We start from the raw sequence: 20,821 nt of genomic DNA, 5'->3' as shown, positions 1-20,821 counted from the left end.
AAATAAATAAATAAATAAATGGTGGTTAAGCATTTTGAGCTAAACATTATGGCTTAGCATGCTATGCGAACCATGACTTAGCGTGTTGTGTGAACCATTCCTAATCATGGTGGGTACATAACCACGGTTTAAACATGCTCACCAAACATTTGCTGCAAAAAGGTTAATGGCCTACCAATTGTTTAGCATATTGTCTGAACAGGCCCACACTGGCAACCAGCTGCCCATGGGAAACCAATAAGCGGGACAGGAGTGCCACAGCACTGGCCCTATCCCTTCCATCTCCGACCTTTCTGGGTTGACAAGGGAAGGTCTGTAGTGAAAGTGTTTGTGCATCCAGCATTTTAGTGGTGAAGTGTAAAGTTAGGAGTGGAGAGGGCAAGGCTGGGCCACAGGTCCCCATCTAACTCTACATGGTTTTTAAACTGAATGCTTCCAGACAGCTCTGGATGAGGCACTGTGGTCAAATAGGTCCATTGAAACTTGTATTCTCTAAAAGAGCTGGCAGAGAATTTTGGAGTAATATAACTGACAGTGAGTCAAAACAATGACCATGATCAGGGACACCATGAGACATTTATCCAAACATAAATAAAAGCCATTGTAAGAATGTTATTGCTATGTGTGATGAAATACTACCTTTCTCTCTCACACACACACAAATTTTGAATGAATCTTAATTAGCTTGTAATCTATTATGCGTCAGTACAGAATGATGAAAGCTTATATTTACTAGCAGCCATTTATATTATGGGTGCTGCTTCTGCAATAAAGCATGGACTGTACTAATCCTTTGTTAGATTTCCAAGTACAAACCTGAGGGTTTTGCTAGGCACTTAGAAGGTTTGGGGCCCAGCCCATAAGACAGAAATCTGCATTTCCCACTGGAACTCTCCTCCTGATTGGCAATTACACTTTTTAAAAATCCTCCCTCTTGGTACAGGTAGAAATATTTTCTTCTAAGCAAAGTTGCCATGCAGGGGAAGAATTGGCTGAGGGGGGAGGGGGGGGGGTTAAGCATGTAGGAAGGAGAAGTTAACCTTTTCCTCCCCAACTGCAATCTCCCTTGAAGATCACTCCCTGCATGGCAATTAAGGGCGCATTTATAACTCGTAATGCACACAATGGCATCTGTTGCTGTATTTTGGATAATACAGAATAAAAGGTGGGAGATACCACTAGAAAAGCAGTTTACAGATTGTGTAACAAGCCCCAAGAGTTCTCAGTACACTTCAATACCGATAAAAAGCTCTAGTGTTGATCTAACCCAAGATTCTCAATCAACTATATTGCAAATATAAATGGTTGCTAATAAACACAAGCTTCATCATTCAGTACTGAGGCGTAATAGATTACAAACTAATTAGGATTCCTTCAATATCCCTTTTGAATATATTACCATATTATACGCTGAAACAAATCAGCATACAACCTGAGATGTTATTTACTTACTTGGGGCTTCTAAGTTCATTATTCATCTTTGTAACTGAAACAAGAAACAAATGATCTAGTTCAGCATATTTCTGCTGCCCAGAGTACATATAAAACACATATGCAATATTAAAAAGCATGGAACAAAGTAAATCCACAGTAAGCAAGGCAAGACATGACACTGCCTACGTAATATTCTCCATACTCATTAATCACAATGTAACTGGTGTAATTTTGCAGTGTACAATGCAAATGTCTGTAACGTATTGTACCACATGTGTATCCAGAGGGAACATAAAAATTGTAAAGCAGTATTAATATGCAATGAAAGTTGCAATCAAAGACCATAATCAAAGACCAATCAGGATTCGACCATTTTTGTCTGTCTCTTCTGCCAAGACTCTCGTTCACGCACTGGTTATCTCTCGGCTGGACTACTGCAACCTTCTTCTCTCTGGCCTTCCTTCGTCTCACATCAGTCCGATGGTCTCTGTCCACCACTCTGCCGCTAAGATCATCTTCCTGGCCCGCCGCTCTGACCATGTCACTCCACTTCTGAAATCTCTTCATTGGCTTCCAATTCACTCCAGAATCCAATATAAACTTCTCCTGCTGACCTTCAAAGCTCTTCACGGTCTAGCTCCTGCCTATCTCTCCTCTCTCATCTCACACTATCGCCCCGCTCGGGCTCTCCGCTCCTCTGATGCCATGCTTCTCGCCTGCCCAAGGACCTCCACTTCCCTTACTCGGCTTCGTCCTTTTTCTTCTGCTGCCCCTTACGCCTGGAACGCTCTTCCAGAACATTTGAGAACTACAAACTCAATCACTGCTTTTAAAACTCAGCTAAAAACTTTTCTCTTCCCTATAGCCTTCAAATATTGAATTTGTTCTGACTCTATACTGTTAGCTTCACCCTACCCGGTGCCTGTTTACACTTCCCTGTGCCTGTTTGCATTCTCCTTCCCTCTTTATTGTTTACTACAACTTATTAGATTGTAAGCCTATGCGGCAGGGTCTTGCTATTTACTGTGTTATCTGTACAGCACCATGTACATTGATGGTGCTATATAAATAAATAAATAATAATAATAATAATAATAATAATAATAATAATAAAGACCATAAAGGCAAAATAGATTACAGTGCTTTGTAAAAGAAATAACGTTCAACCAATAAAAGGAGAGAGAGAGGCTAAGTAGGATGCTATAGGAATGTACTGGGGGTGGGGGTTGGTTAGATTGGACCTGGACTAAGGAATATGGGTTGGGGATAAAGAGAAATAATAATAATAATAATAATAATAATAATAATAATAATAATAATTTCTTACCCGCCTCTCCACTTGGATCGAGGCAGGGAACAACAATGAATATAAAACACATTAAAACTGATTAAAAACATAGCATACATGATTAAAACATCCTACACAATATGGGTTGGTTGTGTAGGGAAGAAACTAGGAAGGTGGAATAAGTGGACATGATGAAGCTAGGCAAACCAGGATTATGTTCACACTTGCTTGTATTTTCCTAATTTTTGTCTGCTGTATATCCATGTCCCTCCACTTATGGAAGGCTTCCTTCTGTGGAATGGAGATGTCAGCCCCCCACCATTTGCTTCACTAGAGCAGTGTGGGATGTGGTGGGGGGCATATGGGGAGGGGGAATCGCTGAAAATTCTACCTTTGCTGATTAAAAACCCTTCCATTTGCAGAGGGACACCAATTTGATATAATGTTCTGTTTATGAATACAGAATTCAAAGTGCTGGTTATGACCTATAAAGCCCTATATGACTCAGGACCAGGCTACCTGAAAGACTGCCTTCTCCCATACAAGAGTCATCCCAGTTCTTAAGACTTTCTGGTGAGGCCCTTCTTTTGAGGCTGCTGCCTTCAGAGGTACATTTGGTAGCATCTTGAAAGAGGACCTTTTCGGTGGCCGCTCTCAGGCTGTGCAAAACCTCCCTCCTGAAAGAGGTTAGGTTTGTTGCTTCTTTGCTGTCCTTTTGCCAGTAGACACAGACTACTTTTTTCATGAAGGCTTTTGACCTGTAAGTGAGTCTGTTGGGTTGGGTGCTACTGTTGCTGCTGCTGCTGCTGTAATTATTATATTTTAAAGGCCAGGTTTTAAAGGACCCAAGGCCAGGTAAATGGGATGGAAATGATGTAGCGGGACAGGGTTTACAGGTTATGGTAACTGAACCTTGTCATATATATTTTTCAGTGATGCCATCAGGACTTTCACAGGGTCTTATTTTTGGAATCGGGCTGTGAAAAACTCAACTACTTTGCAATTTTATTTTATTTTAAAGTTCAGTTTGCCAGGCTAATTCTAGGCAAGGATGGGCTACATTTGTTCACAAGTGGAAGGAAGTGACTGCCTTTGAGGAGTGATAAAGAAGTATAATGTGTGGGGTTGTTCACATCACACAACACAGAGAGTCATTTAAAGTACAGTAAGGCTGTGGTGAATGTGGGGTTTGTGTGACCACCATTTTTAATATGCAACCTCTGTTGTACCAACTCAGTGAGTGTGGGTTATGGGAGGGTTAAACAACCCTTGCATAACCCACATACTGTTTTAGGTTTGTGCGAGGGTTGTTTAAGCAGCTGTGGATTTGCCAGCTATTTTTTAGTAACCCAAGATTCTATTCTTAGGTCTACTGAACTTTATGTTGGGGAGAGGGGGAAGTTGGGTGGTGGTGGGGGAACCAGAAGGCTCCAGAAGTAACCCTTGCACCCAGAAATCTTTCTTTGTAGGTTGCTCTTTGTTACAATCCCCTCAATTTCCAATTATCCCTAGTAGTTTCACATAATGTTGTAGTCATATCTCGAAAATGATACGTAGGGTTTGATTTGAGTGAGATAATGAACTCTGAAAGAATCACAGGCCATTTGTCTCACAATAAATCTCACTATATTAGTCTAACTTGTATTTATTGTGGGATATAAATTATCAGCCAAAGTTGTCTAGACATCACGATTTCTATGATAAATAGTGAAATTCTATTGCAACGTACAGTAACATGTTAATTGAAGCACATTTTGCTTTCTCCACATCAATCTTGAACATGTTTTGATTGCAGCTGTTTCTATGATTTTCCACACTTTTGACAGCAAGAGACTGATCACTTCAGATAAAGCTGGAGTTCTGTTAATGTGTTTACACTTTGATCTTCAAAACACTTGCGGACTGTCTAAGAACTTTGGCTCTCCTGAGGATAAGCTGCCAATCATACCTTGTTTTCTAGACTGGTTGGTGGTCTTGTAATGGAGGCAAATGTACATCAGACACTTTTAAAATTTAATCTCTCTCCCACCCAGTTTTTTGGAGTGGGGGTGATTCACAAAGTATGAACCCTGTTGCTTTCAAATAACACTGTGTAATTCAAATGTATTAACAAACTGATTTCTTTCCTCTGTGATTCTCATATCTGTTACTCTTTCTTAGATGTCAGGTAGTACTTAGCAACCAATTAACCACTCTGCTTGGGTTAAAAGAGATGAAATCTCATAAAAGAGATCACATTTTGGAAACCTTATTTCTGTTTAGAAAAGAGAGAGGCTATGTTTGGATGTAATGCTCAGCTTGGGGCATTCTCTCTCCCTTCCCCTTTCCTTCTCCAGCATGACCGCTTGAAGGAAATTGGAAGCTTCCATGTCCATTTTAGATGAGCTGCACTTTAGTGTGTTGTCCAAACCCTAAACTGTGGTTTCAAATGAGGCAACAAGCTGTGGTTAATCTAAAATGGCAGTGAAAGATTCTGAACTCCTCCTTGCGTTTGTGCTAAAGAAGAAAAGAGAGTGCATGAGCACAAGGCTCAAAGTGGCTGCTTGTTCTCATAATGTTAAACCATGGTTTCCTAAATATCTGATTGGATGGTGGAAGCTCCAGAATCTGCTCCCCATTCTCTCCTCAAAGTGATTTTGGAGATATAGAATGTAATCCATTCTTGAATTGTTCTTATAAGATATTATGGTAGTACCATAGGAGAAACAATATTCAACTGACTGACTGTCAAAAATTCTTAAGAATGAGGCTTACTTTTCACATACAAGTGAGGTAATAAACCTGGGCCTGGATCATACATTTCTGTCAGCGCAGATCCCCATCATGAAGTGCTCCTTCACATTCCTTCCAAGTATCCCAAAATAATTGGGATTGTCAGACCTAACTACTAGATGCATTACTATGCACTATAGACAAATATCCAATTTGTGGTTTGTGTTTTTACTTCCTTGCTAGCAGATTTTCAGGGTGGCAGCAAGACACAGAGATGTGATGCTAATTGCCTCATCTTTCTACATATTGTTGACAATGTGTGGGGGGTGGGGGATGAGGACACTGGCCCAGGGAGGGGGCATGAAGGCCTGGCTTCACAGACAAAGGGGAAAAAGAACATTGTTTTCACAACTTCTAATTGGAGGTTCCTACCCTCTGTGGCCTCAACATATTCTGTGGCCAGTTTTGGACTTAAGGTATCTCCTCCGTGCAACACAATTGAAAACTTCCTAGGTTAATTAACTATAGCTTTCCATAACATCCAAACCATGCAACCATGGTTACCACATTCAGGATCTGAAACCAACATTTACCTAACTAGTTATCAGTATTTGCTAGTTGTTCTGGAAAATACTGAAGGCAAGAATATCTTCCCGCCCCCCCCCCAAAAATCAGTATTCTAGACTTTTGGATATACATTACTAAGGGTTCAGTCCTTTTATGCATTGGCCTGAAAGTAAGTCTCATTGAACTCAGTCACCCTGTTCAGATCACACACTAATCCAAGGTGGTTAAGCTACGGTGACCATATTTTGGAAACCAAAAAGGAGGACAACATGGTCAGCCCCCAAGGGGGCATGTCCAGCACCAAGGGGGGGGTGACCACCCGAACATAGCCTTGGTCACATCTGATTTTACAGCACACATTTAAGACAAATCTGTTTTATATAACATCTTAATGTTAAAATCACTGAAATAAAGAACAAGTGAGACATTCAATGTATCTAAAATTAACTTCACTCACTCCTACTTTTGTAGCTTTTGCTGTACTTTGAAGCTTTTGCTATACTCTGTGTGATACATTCTCCCCTTCCCTCAAATATCTTTTCTGACTGTATCCTCACTCATTGCAAGTTGCTGCTGTTTGTTAATGGGGTTTGATACTGGCCGGCTGAATGACTGGCTTTTTATTTTTAAATTTCAATTTTTTTAAAAAAAAATGTGTACAACTGTTACAAGTTTCTCTACTCTAACATTAGGGTGGGTGTTGTGGCTGCCCACCAAATCTGTAACAGGAAAGGTGCCCTGCTTGCCTAGCACGTCTTACCTAAAGACTGGAGATCCCCCCTTGATGCCAAGGGCTGAAACTGCTCAGTGTGCAAGACCCCTAAGAGGAGGTTTGACAACCTGAGTTTGAAGGATATGGCTCCGGCAGTTTTTAAAAACAATTATTTGAAAATTTTGAACTTTAAAAAAAATCCTAAAAAATCAATGGATGAACGGATCTGATTCAAAGTTGGCATGGCTAAATCTCTCCTTAAGAGCTATCATGGTGCCAACCTTCAGCTCTTTACCTTTAAAAATGTCATTTAAAAAATAATAATTTTAAAACCTCAAAACCTCAAAAAAATCCTAAAAATCAATGGATGAACAGATCTGTTTCAAATTTGGTGTGGCTAAAGCCCTACCTAAAAGCTATCATGATGCAAAGTATCATCTCTTTATCTTTAAAAATGATAGTTTTAAAAATAATAATTTTAAAACCTCCAATTTTAAAAAATCCTAAAAATCAATAGATGAATGGATCTGTTTCAAATTTGGTATGACTAAAGCCCTGTCTAATTGCTACCATCATGCCATGTTTCACATCATTATCTTTTAAAATGATAGAGTTATAAGCATTTTTGTTAATTCTCATTAAAGTAGAGCTGCCCTCTGGCTAGGGAAGATGGGGAAAATCTGGATTTTTCTTCAAATTTTGTAATTTCCCCCCTTCCCGGATTTGTTACCAAAAATCCAGACAAATCCAGGTTTTTCCTGTCATATGGTCACCCTGAAGCAAACATTGTGGCTTAGTGTGTCGTGTGAACCATGGTGGATACATAACCATAGTTTAAACATGCTCACTAACCATTTCATGCAAAAGAGTTAGCAGCCTAACCATGGCTTAGTGTGTTGTCAGAACAGGCCCAGTGGGAGTTACTTATGAGTAGACATGTAAAGGATTGCAATAAAGCCTAAGAATAATTGCACAGACTTATAACACCTAAGAAAGTTATTGTTTGGAGAAAACAAGCAAAATTATATCTCCCTATGAATCCTCAGTTATTTTACAGTCAGTGTAAGGGGAAATGTTATCATTATTGTTTTTTATGTAACACCAATGCTCGGGTTTGTTTATTTATGTGTTTAATTGTTTAAATTAAGAAGCCTATAATGTTCTTTAAAAAATTAAAAACACATTAGCACCTGTTATGCTGGTTCATACCCAAAGCTTCAGTACGGAACCACAGGGAACTAGGCCTTAGCTAGACAGGGCTTTATCACAGTGCGAACCCCGAGATCTTCCCTGTGCGTCCACATGATGCACAGGGGACCCCAGGATCAGGAAGGGATCATCCCTCCCTTGCCCTGGAATAGAGCCCTCCACTTTGGGGCTGGTTTTTCTGCAGTCTCATGCCAAGCCCGAAACCGCGGAACATTTGGCCCGTTGCTGCGGGTTGACCCAGCTCCATGCAATTCCTTGCACAGGACGCAGCACTCCTCAGGAGCGCTGCACCCATTGGGGGTAGGGTGGGGGGAGTGGGGAAATTAATTTAATTTTTAAAAACACTTACCTTTTGGCGCTCGAGTGCTCCTGCACTCCTGCTGCTTTAAAAAAATTAATGGCGGGCACGACGCCTCTCCTCCTGAGGTCGTCGTGCCTCACGAGTAAACAGAGGACGGATCTCGCGTTAAATACAATGCGAGATCTTCCCTCCTCCATCCTGGATTAAAAGGTAGGTCTAACTAAGGCCCAAGTCTGCAAAGAACTACAACAGTGTTCTTTTTAAATTTTTTGGAAGAACATTATAATCTTATTAATTTAAACAAACAAATAAATAAATAAACCAAAGCCTAAATACAGACTATACAAGCCTTTACTTAAGAGCTTGCACACAAGAGTGAATGGGTTAAATTAAATTACTAGAAATTAAGACATGGCAATAATGCATCTGCCTTTTATGCCCACTCCAACTTGTTTGATTTACTCTGAAAACAAATGACAAAACAGACTTTCCTAATAAGAATGTATAAATACCAATTAGTGCCTTTTAGCTGAAGGCTAAAAATTATTGTTTTAATGGAGGAGAATCTGAAGCACTTGTTTGAAATACTCTAGCTAAAATGTTGATTGCAACCACAGATTTCAAAGAAACTGAATTTTAAAAAATGTTGTGGGCACGAGGCGGGGGGAAAGAAAGTTTTTTACAAATCCCAAATATGCTGTGAAAGGAAATTTGTACTTTTTTATTTTTCTCTATGAATGAAAATGAAATCCTTAAAACTGGAGCTTGAATCTCTCATTCCCTTAATGAGTCTGCGACCACAGATGTAACCCATCAATCAAAACAGCTTGTGCAGAGTCTCGCCATGAAAGATAATGGAATTAATTTGATTCGTTAGATACAGAGACGCATGCCTTTCTGTTTCATGTAAAATCCTGTCATTCAGAAATAACAATAACACCAGCTGTAGAAGTTTCTCCAACAAATTCCCCAATGTAACTTGTGTTTATTTTTTAGTGGACTGCACTTTCAATAAATATCTGTAGGAAGCAGTTGCACAGGATTTGGAGTGCAGTGTCATTCATGTGCGGATGACACCCTACTCTATAGCCCTCCTCAGAAGTTCACCAAAGAGGACTTCACTGTAAGTGTGGCGGGAGCCAAGGAAGTACACCCTGGCCTTGCCCTTTCGTCCTGGCCCCTTCACGTTGATGGAGAAAGGCCTGCAAGGGCAAGGTAAGAGCACTCAGCTGAACACACAGTGCTCCACATTAGTGGGAACCCTGACTTCTTAGCACTACCATCATGTGGGGCTTTGGAATTGCTTTCAGCTGAATGCACAGCACCCTTTGTAGACCTCCCCTGTCAACATGGGGAGGGGGGCAGTTGAGCGTAGAAGAGATGGAGATAGAGCATATGTCCCCAGTGCCCTCCATGCTTACAGTTAAACGTCTTTACTGGACATCTGAGGAGGGCTTCCCACTCCTTTCTGTCAGATGCCATAGAGGTAGTGGTGGAAATCCTTAACTGCATTCTGGAGCTATGGAAGGCCAGATGTGGGCTAGCAAGCAAAGATTTAATCCAAACAAGACAGTGTTGCCTTTTCTCACGAGGAAAGTCTATCTGGGAATAGGGATTTGGCTTAAGGGATGGGGGTAGACCTACCTCTGAAGGATCAGAAGTGCAGTTTCGTAGCAGCACCAGGGTCTGGAGCTAACTTCCTGGAGACACCAATAGGGTCCTTCTCTCTCCCTCCCCCCCCACTCTATTTGTGTGTGCATGTGTGTCTTGTAAAGACTGCTGCAATGTATGCTCTTGAGATTTTTTATCAATTTCATTGTTTATTTCATTTTGCTGTGATACTTCTGTTGTATTATGATGTACTTTGAGTCACTTTGGGGCCTTTGGATAAAAGAGTAGAATAGAAATGTTAAGGCAGAAGTGTGATTGTACCCTTACAGTGGATTCTCCTATGATCCTATGTATAAATATGCATAGTATGCATATTTATTTATGCATAAATTAAGTATGCATAAATTCACAACTATAGATGTGGAGCTGAAAGAAGATTCTTTCCTCTACTATACATTAGTTATAATCACCAATCCAGGAATTTACCATTATGAGAACTGCCCCAAGGTTTCGAAACTTTCTGGACTCAAGTCACTTTCACAGATTCCACTTCATGTGTTTAGAAAACACATGGCGATCAGGCATGCCAGGTAGCTATGCCCTGACGTTGTTGCTCCCCCTTCAGTCATGAGCCCATCATCCACAAATTCATCTGAATGTATGAAAGGGGCACACACACTTTTTTCTGTGTAAAAATGGAAGAAGTATGGTCGATGCTGCATGATTTGATTAATAAATGTGTGACAGTCAAGACCCTGGATTTATCTATATAGGTCCGAATCATCTTCAGATACAAAAGTGGCATGTGTTTTAGGCTGCCCTGCAACTCCTTAGAAAACTACCTAATCAACTACCTTTGGAAGCATTCTATGACCCATTCAGGATTGAGCTCGCACATCTGCATGACAAAGTTTTTTACCCAAAAGTTTCTTAATCTGAATTAAATTTAAAACAAAATTGTATTTCCCCAATTGTATTGATACCACAGCAAAGTATCAAGAGAATCAAACGCTGTAGATCCATATTACATAAAAATATGTTACCATGAAATGGGGAAACGGTTATCATGGTAATCTACTCTTTGAATCAGGTCCATCCAGTAGGGAACTACTGCAGAGAGGACATAAATCAGGATCTAATGAACTATTTCAGATGTTGCCTGGGTTGTAGACATGCCTAGTTGGATTATCAACTTTAGTGGCAAGGGGCAGCAGGTTTCCATGACATATAATAAACCGCTGTTGAAAGTTGACTCAGTGATCATTCTGCCATGCCCGGCACAGCCTGGGCATGGGGAGAGGATTGCGGGCAGGGCAGGGGAAGAGGTTATTGGGCAGCTGGGTTTGGCGCCACTGGGAAGGGAGGGGTCAACAGCGAGCCTAAAACCAGGCACTTACTCCTCCCAAGCCCTCTTTGTTTCATGCGGCTGCAGGAGCAATCTTGTCGGCAGCCTTCCAAAGAGGAGAATCTTGAGCAGAGATTGACGAGGGAGCAGCACATCTTCTGGCCTTTGGCTTCAGGTCTCGTGGGCCACTTTGGCCCGCCATCCCTTCCCTGCCCACCATCCTTCCTGGAGCTTTAAGCTCCAGATCCGGTGTTGCGGCCCTCCTCCGGACCCAGGAACCAAAAATAGGGCCTGGTCGACTGGGTGGGGTCGGGCTCTTTCCTAGAGTGGGAAGGCGCCTGGGGGTGGCGGCCACACTTCTTACCTGCCCAGCTACTGCCGCACATCCGACCCAGAATTTCCGGATTGCTCGCTGGGCACAAGCCAGTCGAGCATTGCCCAGTGCGGTGGGTGGGGCCCAGCTCAAGCCCAGAGCTGCAGCAGCATGTTGAGCCATGCGTACTCCGGGCACGGCTTAGGCCTGCTTGGAGCAGTGCGGGGTGCGCATTTAGGCCCTAATCAGGCAACGCGCCTCCCGGCCTGCACCGCAACACTTGCCAGAGCCGTCCAACCAGAGCCGTCCAACCAGCCGGGTGTATTTCCAGTGTGGCAGGCGAGGGGCCCAGCTCCCGGACCTCCGAGGCAGCATTTGCCGGCCATTCTCCCAGCGCAGCTGACTAGGGTCCAAAGCAGATTGCCACATGACATGGGGAGAAGTTAATGGTTTGAAAACTGCAAGTTATAAAGTTGTGGACTTGGCCAGAAAGTACACATTCAAGAAAAATTGCATGCTTGAGTCTGGTGGATGCCTGTACCAAGTTCTGGGGTTTAAAAAAACAAATTGGACTGCATGGAATCAAGAGTAAAGCAATTTCTAATGCCAACCTTTCTGGGCTATTTGGGGAAATACTTACAGTCAAATTATGCCCTTGATGCATGTGTGTGGTTCTTAATGCCCTTGGAGCTTGGTACAAGATTTTCCTTATAAACCAGAATCACATTAGAATATCTGTTTTGGTTTCTTTTGTAAATTATAGATTATGTTTCCTTATTACCACAGGAAGTTGTTGTGGTCTTTTCTATTAGTAATATGTGGTTTACAAACCAACTCTGTACCGAATGGGCTGCTCTTTACTTTATTAACGAATAGAAAGAAAAGACAAAAGTTGAGGCCCCAATCCTACAGCCGTTTTATGACTGTGACTAGTCTCAATGACAATAACAACAAGATTTCGTAGACACCTTTCTCGACAAAAAAGAAGACTCAAGGCAACAAAATCAAAACATACAGAATTTAAAACAGCTAAAACTAAAAGGCAATCACCTCACAAAACAACTGCAACATCAGTGACAACCATAAATACTTCAACTGATGCATTAAATGCCAGACATTGCCTTGGAATAGAGAAAACCTGGTGCTGAAAAGATGACAGTGTTGGTGCCAGCTGGACCTTGTTGGGCAGAGCATCCATAAACAGGGGCCTCCCATCAAAAAGGCCCTCTCCCTTGTGGCCCCCTTCCAAAATTCCCTCAGAGGAGGACCTCAGAGAACAGCCTCAAATGTTGATCTTGGGGTGCAGGTAGGTTCATACCAGGGGAAGAGCTCCATCAGGTATTGTGATCCTGTGTCATATAAGGTTGGAGTTTAAAACCAGCACCCCGAATTGCGATCAGTGGGCCAGAATTGGTGTTAAATGCTCAGACTTCCTGGTTCCTGTTATCAATCTGTCTACCACATTTTGTGCAACCTCTAGTATCTGAACCATCTTCAAAGGCAGTCCCACATAGGAGCGTATTGCAATAATCTAATCTGGAGGCATTTCCCTTAGTTTGTGGCCACAGAGCTATTAAAAAAAGAGAGGTCCCCATGATCTTACCTTTAAATCATGGCTTGGCTCTCAGAGAAGAGGACACACCTGAAAATAAGTCCCAGCGGTGGCAGCTCCAGGTTTATGGTGGGGGGATGGAATGAGTCGGGAAACCCACAAAGGCCAAATTGCCTTGGGGGCTTGAATCTCACTTCGGCTTCAGTGCCGAGGCAAGGCGGGCAAGCCCCAAGGCAACATGAGTCAAATCGGGGCCATTTTGGAACCTCTGAAACAGCCTGCAAGGAAAGTTGGAGTGGGGGCTGTGCACAACCCTACTGAATACCATTTGCTGTTGTGCTCATGACTTCGTATTGGCATCCGGTTGGCCACTCTGTGTGGAAACAGAATGTTGGACTAGATAGACCTCTGGTTTGATCCAGCAAGGTTGTTCTTATGTTCTGCCTACACAAAGTGTTCAGTGTTCAGAGGTCAAACCCAGGTAGCACTACCATGGAAATTCTGACCACTCAGTGAAGTGGGAGATGCACAACACTGAGGTCAAAGATGGGATATCATCTTCCTCAAACATTGAAGTCTTTCCCATTCTAAACATCTCAGAGAGATCAATGTATCAAGAAACCATCATCTGCCCATCTGCTCTTGTAAAGACATATCAACATATATAGATTGCTTTTGACAAAGCCAATACTTTGATCAGTCATCTGTTTAAGAGAAACCATAGCAACAGACCTATTCACAAACCCACAACAGTAACATGTGACACAAGCAGTGATCCAAGTGACCTACATAAGCCGCCTACCATCCAGTTAACGATTGCTGACCCATCATTTGTATAGGCTTTGGGTGTGGTCAGGAAATTGAGCTACACAATGGATATAAAAGACAGAAATTAATGTGTAAAACCCATCATAGTGTCCTGATGTTGGCTGCTGACAAACTTTCATTCAGGCTAAGAGGTGAAAAGAGGTTCAAACCTATTTCCAGGAGGTGTTAGTGCAGTAACTTGTCAGGCCCTTTATTCTACAGCTGCCCAGGAAGGATATGACCAAGGAGGTATCTGGAGCAAGATCCACAACATGCAGTGAGAACATTTTCATTGCCCTTGTTGGGTAAATGCTAAAGTTTCTTAGGAAAAAAAGCTCTGATTCTTGCACCCGCGATTCTAAGATGCACCCCGTTTTTAGAGATGTTTATATAGGGAAAAAAGTGTGTCTTAGAATCAAAGAAATACGGTAATTTCATTTGTAATTATGTTTAATTATCTAAATGAAGCTCACACTTTTATGTATTCATTAATAAGTATAACACAATATTGTTGATATTGTTATTCACAACACAGCAGGATATCTTTAGTTCCTATAGAATCCCTTCTCCTACACACATATAACTTCCAAAGTTAAAATATCTATTGACTTGACTTTATATTTGGCCCAAATTAAAATCAATGTAGCTCAGTGCTTCATTGTTTACAAGGCAGTTTCCCTTGATCTTACCACAATAATTAAAAGTCTTTATCTCCTAGCTTTTAATAATATGAGGTACATTTTATAAGGAATATTGACTGGATATGACATAGCAAAATGAATGGAAATTACTCAAGAACACAGCTGTGCAGTGTGCCTGTGGGTCTATTGTTACCATCCGATATGAAAAATCAAGCAATCAACTTTTTGGGTTTGGGGGTAATATATAGCTAATGAAAATATGCATCCTTCATCTGTGTCAACATCTTGTTTGTGTTGAGCACACACACACACAAATACCCTACATTATGGACAAGTTGGATTAAAATTAATATCCCCATCACATGGTATAAAATAAATGGGTGAATACAAGTCATTTGAGCATGGTAGATCTACCCGAAATGTTCCATTTTTGCCAATACTTCTTCCCTTTGAAAACAAGCTAGTTTTTATTCATTTTCCAGTAAAGGAAAATTATAAACACAAGAGGAATTAAGCAAGGGAATATATAACTCATTATTACAACGGAGAAAGAAAATGAGCTAATGCTCCAGCCATCCACACATGTTGCCCCTAGTCCATTGACAACAGATAAAACAAAGGCTGTAAAAATATGCAACAGAAATAAGCATGCTAAACAACAGATATGCAAAAAGAGAACTTCAAGGAGATATAGTTTCAACCTACCATACGTTATCTATAAAAGTAACACTCAGTACATATGGCTACAACACATCTTTCCCAGTTATATGAATCAAAGGTTTCTCCCAGATTGGATTTTGCTTGATAAGAATCAGGGAATAGCCCTGTGAACACTGAAAGGGGGTGGGGCAGATGTAAATCCTCAGTTAAATGAGTTTCCCAGAGTCTTCCAGAAACTGTTATCACAATCATATGATACAACTATTAGTTCGAAGCAGATTTCCAGTACCAAGGAATGGGACTGTAGCAGTTCCAGGAAACTGAGGGGAAACAGGCTCAGTAGGGACAACCAAATACACTTCTGGCAAGAGAACCAAATTTAGACATTATCTGCTACTTCCAGTTTGAAGAAGAGAAACCACGCTTTTCCAGAACAGAGAAGGAAGATGCTCATATTAGCGTCCATCTGCAAAAATGGCTAAAAGATGTGTCTTGGACTGTGACATGTGGATAGGAGTGTTGGAGTAGAAGAATCACAGTTACACCTTACTCTATTGCAGGGGTGGGCAATTTGTGCCCCTCCTGATGTTGTTTGACTACAACCCCCATCATCGCTCACCATTGGGTGTACTGCCTAGCACTGATGGAAGTTGCAGTCCAATAACATTTGGAGGGCCACAAGTTGCCCACCCCTGCTGTACTGCCTCCTTAGGTGAACCTCATGAACTGGCCATTTTCAAAGTGTCCAATGTGTGTCAAAGGAAGCAATCCGATGGCCCCTAGGAATTATCTGAGAGGCCACAGGATGCTGGGGATCCCCCCCTCTAAGGTCAGAGAAAGCATCCAGATCTCAGAAGGGGGGGGTACAATCCCCACCACCCTGCCCCCTCACAGCCAGCGCAGAAAGAACTGTGCTGACTGGCTTCCAAGACCAGAAAAGCAACCTCAGAGGGGGAGAGGGGGGTGTTTTAGTGGGCAAGGACAGGAGTAGACTGGAGAAGCCAGAATACGAGCTATCCTGAGGCCTCTCCAGCCTCCTTCCCTCCCACTCTGAAGTCTGGGCACTAGACACGCAGAAACGTTTCGTGTAAAATGCAGAGTGGGAGGATTGGGAGACGAAGATCACCTCCCCCATTCCTCCTGCCCTACAAAGGATGTTTGGAAGCGTCCAAATTCAGGGGCTTCTGATCATCAAGGGTACAATCAATAGGATTGTGCCCTAACTGTATGGGAAGCCCTATTAAAAAAGACCTTTTTATTCTCCCGGCATTTTAACAGTCTATAAATAAAATTTAACTGGTGTTTTAAATTTGTAATTTTGCATTGCTGCTGTTTTTATCTGGTTGAGCTTTTATATTGTATTTTATAGTATGGTTTTATACTGTTGTTTTATACTTTGAATGTTTTTAATTTTTGTGAACTGCCCAGAGAGCTCCGGCTATTGGGCAGTATAGAAATGCAATAAATAAATAAAAATAAATATTTCTTTAATGGTTTCTCCACAGGGTTCAGACAATCTTGGCCTACAGACATAGGAATTAGAAAGTTACCTTCTACTAAGTCAGACAGACCATTGGTTCATTTTGCTCAGTGTTGTCCAGATTGATTGACAGCAGCTCTCCAAAATCTCAGGTCATTGCAGGCTCTACCTGGAGATACCAGAGACTGACTCAGAGGCCTTCTGCACTCGAAGCACATGATATTCCACTGAGCCTCAGAGGGAAGAGAGGTTTGTGCTGGCATGGCAGAAACCGCTTGAATGACATGGAAGCCAGCCTCTTTGTATGTACCAGCACCTCCTCAGGAGTGCTGTACATGCATGATTTCTATGATCCCTGCAACATTTTTTCAAGCCACTGTAGCCTCTTTGAGGAATTATAGGGCAGAGGGAAGCTCCACATAGAGGCCAGATCTACACCAAGCAGAATATGACACTTTGAAAACAGTTTGAAAACTGTATATGGAGTGGGTCATGGGCCCCTACAGTTGTCAACCCCATTATAAACCATTTTAAAGCAGTAGTGCAGATCCTGCCTGAGTAAGAGCTTTCCTTATTCACATGCTTTGCTTTCCCATGGAGACAAAGAATTAGGAAATGGGTGAAGAAGTGATGTTTAGGATCTGGCTTGGCAACCCTAGAAAATAGAATACTAGACTAATTTTTGTGAACCGCACAGAGAGCTTCGGCTATTGGGCAGTAAAGAAATGCAATAAATAAATAAATAAATAGAAATAAATAATAGATGGACCTTTGGTCTAATCTATCAGGGCTATTCTTTCGCTTTTATATTTTTAACCAAGCAGATCTGTGACAGAGTTGGTACTAAACTCTAGCCAAGGTTCCCTCTCCTTTGCATGTATTTATATAAACAGAGAACATCTTGGTTTTATTGGCTGCTTGCAATAGGTATCAGTTCTCTGGAGTTATTCTGCTGAGCAGTGCCTACTGTCCTCAACAATGCGCATCCCACAGCACGCTTGCACCTATTTGACAAATACAACACATTTCATTGTACATTATGCCTGTCTGTTGGGAAAAGGTTGGGATGCAGAACCATAGGTGCATGACAGTGTATGGTATTCCTACAGACTCTGTTCTCCCTTTTTTTCCAAGATGGAATGCAAAATGAACTTGTTTACTTTATGCAAACCCTATTTCTTCCTTACAGATGGATACGATCTGTCGAAGACCTGGAACATTTTATCCCATAGCAAAAGTCTTTGTTTAAACTACCATCTGTTCTTTCTAGAAGGGCACAATAAGACCAGGAACTATTTACTATTCCATAAATTAAGAACAGAGTTTTGTTTTTGGACAGTTTGTTATAAAAATGAGGTAAGGGATGACTTGGAATCTGATGACAGAACTTTTGTTAGGACATGCTTCATAAGGGAGTATCAGGAATGGTCCTTTTGTTTGGGTTAAGAAGTCACAAATGGATTTAAGATGCAAGAGAGAACTTCAGCGACTTCAGTGGATGTACAACTGGGCCAAAGCTGTGGCTAATTGCACTGCTGACCCTCAACCTGTTATATGTCTCATCTCCCTACAGATAGAAGTTTTATTAGCAAGAGATGCCACAATCTGGATATTTGGTTCAATTCTAGTCAAGGATTTGGCTGTCTGTTTCAGATCAGTATCTGAACATTGGCATCTTTCAACTGTGCATGCCCAAGCCACGTGCTCCAGTCTTTCTGTTCCCATTTTCTCTTCTAGATGTCTTCCTCTCAGACTCCTCTCTTTCTCTCTCTCTCTCTCTCGTCCTTCTGGAACACTAATTCTTCCAACCATCTTATCCTAGCTCCTCCCTTAACAGGCTGTCTTCTGAGTGTTTCTTGGCAACTGCATCTTTGAACTTTCTTCTCACAGGACCTGCTACCTTTGCCCATATGTAAGTTCAGAAGAGGTCAACCAATTACATTTGGGCCACTTTTAATAATAGGGTTCTCTTGGTGACAGAAGCTTTATAACTAACACTGCCACCACCAACAACAACAACAACAACTTGAATCCTTCAGTGGATAATAATATAGGCGATTAGTTGCTTTACATTCTTCTAATGCAACTGTTATATTACATGATTTTTTTAAAAAAAATGTGAATGAACAAAAATATTGATGCAGGGTTAGGTAAAGTGTAAAATCAAAAAAAAAAAGTTCTCAGATATATTTGGAATGTATCTCAGGGACCTCATGATTAACCAACAACAGGTCTTGCTACATGGTTACAAATGTCTTTCCCTTGTCTTCTATATACTCAAGAAAATAGTTCAGTTCCAGAAAGAAACTGTTCTTCAAAAGACTGGGTTTTTAAAAACAAACAAACAAACACACACACACACACACACACACACGTGTGCTTAAAGCAAGAGTAAGGCTGGAAACCTATTCATTGTTATGGTCTTCTTAGGGACAACTCTTCATCAAAGAGAGCATACAATTTCTGCTAGTAGTGTTAATGGAAGTCGTGTGAGTTGCATTCCATCACATGCCACAGAGAAAATGTAGCCCTTATTAAGAGAAGACTGGTACTGGAAGATATGGCTTGTTCCAAGCAAGTTTGTTTAATGATAGTTAAGGGAAGAGGCCCATCACTAACTGGAAAATCCTGATATATTACTTTAAATGGTTAATATTGATTGATTAGAAGTCAATTGAAGCCATTTCTATAATTAGTTCTATGGCTAGCAGCAGAAGGAACTAACATTTACTTATTATGCACTCTTTTTAACTTATAAAGATTTCCTAAGAAGAATTCACAGCACAGGAAATTCTGCAATGAAGATATGGCTATTACCAGGCATTTTCCATCACACAACACAATGGAATGAGAAAAGGGGGAAGTTTATAAAAGAGCAGACATTGTCAGAATCTAAATTATTGTCTGATATTTTCTAACATGAGTAACCAGCTTTAATAAGGACTTAACCCGTGTGCAGCCTCGCATGGCTTGCATTCAATATGTCACACAGACTCCTGACTCCTTGTATTGTACTAACAAAAACAAACTTACTTTTCTCTAGGTATGTGAGGTAAAAAGAACCCCCAAAAAAAAAATTCACAGTCAACAGGCCAGAAGCAGCATCTGAAATAATTGATTCTCATTTGCAAAGAAGTGATAAACCAGTTAACTAAGTTGTGACTAATAATATACAAATGCCTGGGGTGTGTATCTGAGATACCCTCAGGAAGGTAGATTGCAAAGAACCTTTGTGCAATGTTGCCGTAGTTCTTATATTCAGTAGTTTAAAAAGTGCCCAGTAAATCTTTTTACATCTACTAAACACTGACATACTTTGTCGGACAGGAGATATTTAGCCACAGCTTGAAAAGTGGGGAGTTAAGTCTTGAGAGCAAAGTCAAAGAGCAACAGATCAAGTATAATATTTAGAGCCAGCAAAGTACAATTAAAGCCAAACCAAGCAATTTTAAGTACTATAAGTAATAACAAATCTGTTAGAAACCTTTACCAGGAATATTTAGTCAACTATTGCAGCTAGCATGTAGAATTACAGACCTGAGAATGTAGTTACAGTTCCTTATAACCTTTTGTCTCCAGTCATATTACTGGTGCTCTGTTTCCAAGTGCTGCTTACAACTCACAAGTTCCTTTTCCCAAGCCTATCCAAAGGAACTGCCCAGATTTTGTGGTGTAATCTGAGCAGGGAAGTACCATGTGGCTATGATACGGTTAATTCACATTTTACCTCCCTCTGATGTGCAGCAGGGAGAAAGCACAAAAATGAAAAGACTATTTTCTATTCAGCAGGATCTAGGAATTAGCAGCAGCACATTTATATGTGGCAATTTTGGATTTTATATTCTCCATTTCAATACATTCCCTGCTTTAAAATGCCATCACTTGAGCATTTATAAAGCCTGTCCCTAATCCTGTCTGCCCACAAAGTACACATCTTTTGCTAACTTATCTAAAGACTCTACAAGAGGGGTTGTCTCAATTTAACCATCACACACTGTATAGAAGCACAGACAAACTTGTCATCTCTCCCTGTTTGAAGAACAGACTAAAATTTCAATTGCTAATTACTTATTTCAACCTTTGAATCTTTTCTACTGCATCCTAGCTGGATTTTGTTCTGCTTATGATCACCTGAAATATATGCTTACTTCTTCATTGAAATGCCTTAACAGGCCATTAAGATAAGCAG

General features: G+C 41.1%; 1 protein-coding gene across 1 annotated transcript in view; it reads right to left on the bottom strand.

The window, feature by feature from the left end:
- Window positions 1-20,252, bottom strand: part of FBLN2 (fibulin 2) — a 134,644-nt gene extending 114,392 nt beyond the window's left edge. The window contains 2 exon segments of the mRNA XM_063121254.1: window positions 1,453-1,486; window positions 20,170-20,252. Coding sequence (XP_062977324.1) covers window positions 1,453-1,471 — 19 coding nt within the window. The 5' untranslated portion in view covers window positions 1,472-1,486; window positions 20,170-20,252.
- Window positions 20,253-20,821: the final 569 nt, after the last annotated feature.

This window comes from Elgaria multicarinata, chromosome 3, assembly GCF_023053635.1.
Source record: "Elgaria multicarinata webbii isolate HBS135686 ecotype San Diego chromosome 3, rElgMul1.1.pri, whole genome shotgun sequence".
Lineage (NCBI taxonomy): Eukaryota > Metazoa > Chordata > Lepidosauria > Squamata > Anguidae > Elgaria > Elgaria multicarinata.
The sequence above is the reverse complement of the archived record's forward strand: the minus strand, read 5'-3'. Positions and strand labels throughout refer to the sequence as shown.